Source organism: Drosophila albomicans, chromosome X, assembly GCF_009650485.2.
Source record: "Drosophila albomicans strain 15112-1751.03 chromosome X, ASM965048v2, whole genome shotgun sequence".
Taxonomy (NCBI): domain Eukaryota; kingdom Metazoa; phylum Arthropoda; class Insecta; order Diptera; family Drosophilidae; genus Drosophila; species Drosophila albomicans.
This window is the reverse complement of record NC_047627.2, coordinates 9,657,649-9,663,001: the sequence shown is the minus strand read 5'-3', so window position 1 is coordinate 9,663,001 and position 5,353 is coordinate 9,657,649. Positions and strand designations below refer to the sequence as shown.

Here is a 5,353-nt window from a genome sequence, read left to right as displayed (position 1 = left end):
CCTATTTTTTTAATTAATGACATTTATTCATGAGCGCGTACAATGTAATATAATACTATAAAATCAAGAGAATCGCTATGGTCTCTTCGACTATCGAGGGTCTTTGGAATTTTGATGTTACCCATTGGCCTGTCATCATTAGCGTGAATTGTGCTTTGTCTACAGATTCGTCGTTGCTCGGTTTAATAGATATTCTGTTTACTAGCTTGCCATAAAAGTTTGCTCGCATTGAGAAAGAAAGAAAGTAAAAGAGAAAGAGTATGAGAGCAACAGAGACAGCGAGACAGGGTGAGAGAGGCCAAATGGGATGGCAGAAGAGATTAATCGTGCAGCGGAGAGAAACTTTTAAATAAACTTTAAACAAAGGTCCACCATTCGGTCTCACTCTTATCCGTCAAATGTTCATGACTGACCCATTAAGGGGCAGCCCATCAAAATGCTGTGTTAATTGGGCTTCGGTTATAAAGCTGTGTAAATCTCTTCAAATCGAACTGAATCTGACGTGATAATTCGATTGATTGGAACTCACAAATAAAGCCAAAGTCAACAAAGCCAATAGACAATGAAATTTTCTATAAGAAAGTATAAAGTTTCATGTAAACACATATGCGGTGAATTTCTAAAAATAACCAACAAACTTTAAGAAGAATTTTCTATCAATACATTGTCATATAATTAATTTAAATGACAATGTCAAGCTTAGCTTAAATCAGACAAATTCTAAATATAATTTAGTTCTAAATAAAGTAGGACAAATAATTTCAAAATCAAATTTAAAAGAAAGAGAAATATAAATATTTTTTTATTACAATTATTATTACAACATAAATATTGAATAGAAATTTTAGCTGTGACTCACACCAAAAAAATGTTGATCGATTGTTTAGCAAAGATTCCGATAATGTTTTCATTTATGTATCTTTGAATTGGAGTTGGGCTTTTCTGTTGATTACTCAGCTGATTGTCATTGTCTAAGCTCAACTTCTATGTCAAGATCAGTCAAGTGGGGCCAAAGCAACAGCAACAGCGACAGCGACGACCAAGGCACAAAACAAAAAACACAAACAGACAGAGCCAGAGCCAGAGACAGAGATGGAGATGGAGGCAAAAGTCAAAGCTGTTACAAGCTTTACTTTCACTTGTGCAAACACAAAACACAAAGTAAGTTGGCTCCAAGAACACGAGTTTGTCATGCCATCAAGCTCATTTGACAGTAGCCTCTGCAGCAGCGAGGGTCATCATCGGCCTAGATGTGGATGTTGTTGTGGATGTGGAGCCGGCTATTGGCGATGAGAAGCGACGAATTGGTCTTCTGTTACGAGAGATGCTCTGGCGCTGCCATCAGTAGCATGTCAGGGGGCAAGCCAAGCGGTCCAAACTATTCAATATAATTCTCGTTTCGTTGCTCGTGCTTATCCGTCTCTATATCTCCCTCTCTTTGTCTCTCTGCCGGAATTCATTGAATTTATTTTTGTTTTATTTTTTTTCTGTTTTTGTTTATCAACTTGAACGCTTTCGCGCTTCGGCATATCAAAAATTTTTCGCGATCATTTTTAGTACAACTTGAATCTATTTTTATCGGTTTTCTTCATTGTTTTTAACTGTGTAAAATATTTGCATGCCAAGACACGTGAATTGGCGGCAAAGCAGCCAACAAAAACAACGACAAAATTGCAATGCAGCATTTGCCTGGATCTATGGCTGTCTGCTGCTCTTCGGCAGCATTTGTGGCTCTCAAGCGCATTTGCATAAATGGAATATACTACAAAAGGGTTTTCGATTGATGCAGGAGAGAATGCTGAGAAGCAGCCTTGAACGCGCTCATCTCAACTATGGCATTGTTTTTAAATGCAGCACAATGTAAGTATGTCATCGAATTGTATTTTCGATTTTCTGCTGAAACATCAAACAAAAAACAGCTCCGATACGGATCATGGGTATGAGGGAAATTTCAATTTGCAGCTGGGAGACCTCAGCGGATTCCGACGTTTGAATGCCAGAAAGAAATTGGCTCTCTTTCTGCACGGTTGGAATGATCAGGGCAGTAAGGATTGGGTCCAAGAATTACTATTGAGTAAGTAAACGCCATAAAAATTCTTCAATTTTGTTGACTAGTCTTAGAGAAATTCAATTAATAAACTTAAAGTTGATTTTATAATTCAATTCATAAATTAGAATTAAAGACTTAATTTTTGTAGCTATTTAAAAGACTGCTCTTAATGTTTGCTTGATAGACACATAAATTGTCATACTTTATTTCTTTCTCTGATTGAGCGATGCCAATAAAACTCGAAGCTTTACCGTTAAAGTTGCAACCGTTTTTACGAAAAAACGAAAAAATCAATAGTCATGATCATCATCACTATTTTATGGACTTTATTATACAATAAATGTCTTTTTATTATTTATGAATTTATTTGCGTCTTTTCGATCGTGTTCTTTTCTTTTGTTCCCTCCGCATTAACTTCTGTTTTTGAGCAACATTTACATAAATATTCATAAATTCACCCAAAAGGGCGCCAACTATTAAGACTTATCGTTGGTAACTATGTTTAACTGGTCATGCAAGTCTCGTAGTGAATTTGAAGTTTCAAATTTAGCAGAGAGAGCGTGAGCCCTAAATAGCGAGCGAAAGAGAGAAGAATGAGGCAAATAATGTGTCAGATATGTTACAAGTGCCAAATTTGTAGCTGAAAAGACGAGGTATAATTTTATAAACTTAAAAACTTTATAAAAAAAAACTTTATAAAAAGCCTTTAAAATAAAAAGAGTGAATTCAAGTAGGAAAATAAATTAGTAAAATTAATTGATTGTAAAGTATTTTATTAAACAATTTAAAGTAAATTAAATGAATTTATGATTCGCTGTCAATTTTCTTTTCATCATGTTGAGAATGTTTTTAAAAGCATCTTTCCAGGCTGCAGACTGCATATCGCAAAAATAATTCACATCACCTGCATTTCAATTGAATTCATTGCTGTTTGTAAAGAATTAATCCATCAGCACAATAAAACTCTTAACATTTTATTCAAAGGCCATATTTTTCTGTGTCAGAATTCTTTTAACTTTAACAGCAGTGATATGTTGGCAGAGTGATAGGCATTGCAGCAGTTTAATATTCGCGTTACTACACTTTAAACACACTAGCGGACATTTTATATATGACAATTTAACTTCAGTTCGGCTAATTTTATAAGCTTAAAGCAAGAATAATAATTCTAGTGTTTCTTTAAATGAACTACAATATTATTATCATATACCAAATATGGCCTTCGGTGTATATTAGTATATTTGCGGTATAATAATTTGGTATACATATTTAAAATATAATAGCGCATATTAGAGTTTAACTATGGTATTTGTGATTCCTAGAAATTTGAGTGCGATCTGAAAATTTCTGTATAGCGGCAAATCTGGTATATTTTGACCTATATGGTATATTTCGAATATAGTACTTTTTAACCACAATCTGTATTCGCACATTATTTAAGACACATTATATGGTATATTTCGAATATAGTACTTTTTAACCACAATCTGTATTCGCACTTTATTTAAGACTCTCTTTCCTCTCATTGATAGACTGGACTGTATTTGGCGAGGGTTACAATGTGTGCGTTGTGGACTGGGGAAATCTTTCGCAAAACGATTACAAAAGCGCCTCGATGTCTATCTTCGATGTTGGCCTCACAGTGGCGGGCATAATCATTGCTCTGGAGGAGATGCGTCCCAAGCATTTCGATCGACGCAACGTGACGCTGGCGGGCTACAGCTTGGGCGCACATGCAGCTGGCTATGCGGGAGCCGTGCTGCTCGGCAAGGTGGAGCAGATTATTGGACTCGATCCGGCTGGACCGCTGTTCACGCTGCCAGCGGCAGTCTCGCCCAAATACCGTTTAGACGAGACCGATGCACAGTTCGTTCAAGTGCTGCACACTTCAGGCGGCACTTTGGGCACCAGCTTAAAGTGCGGTCATGCTGATTTCTATCCGAATGGTGGCAGAGCGCCGCAACGCAATTGTTTGATGTTTGTCAATCTGCGTGAAATGCAGAACACAAGTGAGTTAACAATAGAATACTATGCATAGTTCTCTACTAATTTCTGTGCTTAGATCCGATTGCTTGCAGTCACTCGGCAGCTGCCATCTTCTTTAAGCAGTCCATGGATCCCCAGTATCCATTTGTCGGCTATCAATGCGATAGCTATCGAGAATTTGCAGCCGGACGATGCAATGGCAATCGACGTGCTCGCTTCGGCATTCATTCGCAGCGTCGCACACAAGGTAGCTTCTATTTCGACACCACTTCCAGCCATCCGTATGTGCAGCGACAGCGCTGGGAGCGACGACGACGCTGGCAAAGGAAAAGGGCACGCAAACTCATTGCAAGAGCAGCGAAAATTCCACAGACAACGGCAATTGCCGTGGCAAAGTCCGCGGCAGGTGGCGAGCAACTACGACGACGTTATTGGACTCGCAGCTGGACGCGAAGAAATAATCGTTGTCACTTTTAATAGCTATAAACATCATCAATTTTCAATTCGCTAGTGATAGCAGCGAATTCAATACTAACAGCTTTTAACCACAATTCATAAATTATATCGAACTATAACTTATTTCTTTTCATTTTCATTAAACTTTAATTACAAATTTCACAGAAAAGAATAACCAAAACGAAAAGATTGTGAAACATAATTCATAAAATCAAACTTAACAATAATAGAATTAAGCAAATGTTTTTTTTTTATATATTATAGTCTTAAAATTATGTAATATATAAAGTTATTATCCTTCTTGTACATGTTTTTTTGTATCTTACCATCAGATATCATTTGCTCTGTATATGATTAGAATAAATAGTTATATCGATAAAGCAATTGTAGATTTGTTTTTACTATGTTACTTGTTGAATGTTAAATACATGAAGCCGGTGAAATTATTGAGTAGTTAAACAATCTTTCTGAAGCTCTTCTGTCTGACTAATTCCACTAAGCACATCAACCTTCAATAATAACTCGATCCGCTGCCTACTTACCCCCATAAACATGCCTTTGGTATGCAGAAACTGTAACTTTTGGCGAATACTTGCAATTCATTGAAGATCTGCATAACTGCTGATCAAAACTACTTGGAATGCCGAGCAAAGTCGTAAATTTAAAGTGAGTGAATAAAAAAAGAAGCTTACAAATAGTCAATATTTTCGAATTTCAAATGTTGTGCTCAACTTCTATAAATATAGCTTGATTTTTATAAACAGACTCCAAAATAATAGTTAAAGGAAGCAAACATAAAATATTTATATAAACTTAATTTTGATAATATGATTATTGAAGAATTTAAAAAATTTTACACAG

At 36.1% G+C, this 5,353-nt stretch overlaps 1 protein-coding gene across 1 annotated transcript; it reads left to right on the top strand.

The window, feature by feature from the left end:
• Window positions 1-1,618: 1,618 nt before the first annotated feature.
• Window positions 1,619-4,513, top strand: LOC117567736 (pancreatic triacylglycerol lipase). Its single transcript, XM_034247921.1, has 4 exons — window positions 1,619-1,860; window positions 1,920-2,074; window positions 3,583-4,059; window positions 4,113-4,513. The coding sequence occupies exons 1-4, from the start codon at window positions 1,619-1,621 to the stop codon at window positions 4,511-4,513; spliced, it is 1,275 nt and encodes a 424-aa protein (XP_034103812.1).
• Window positions 4,514-5,353: the final 840 nt, after the last annotated feature.

Bases quoted from the DNA above. Each gene is read 5' to 3' on its own strand.
- LOC117567736 (XM_034247921.1), top strand. From the start codon at position 1,619: ATGCCAAGACACGTGAATTGGCGGCAAAGCAGCCAACAAAAACAACGA. The intron at 2,075-3,582 runs GTAAGTAAACGC...TCTCATTGATAG, and splicing joins GGTCCAAGAATTACTATTGA to ACTGGACTGTATTTGGCGAG. The intron at 4,060-4,112 runs GTGAGTTAACAA...TTCTGTGCTTAG, and splicing joins GCGTGAAATGCAGAACACAA to ATCCGATTGCTTGCAGTCAC.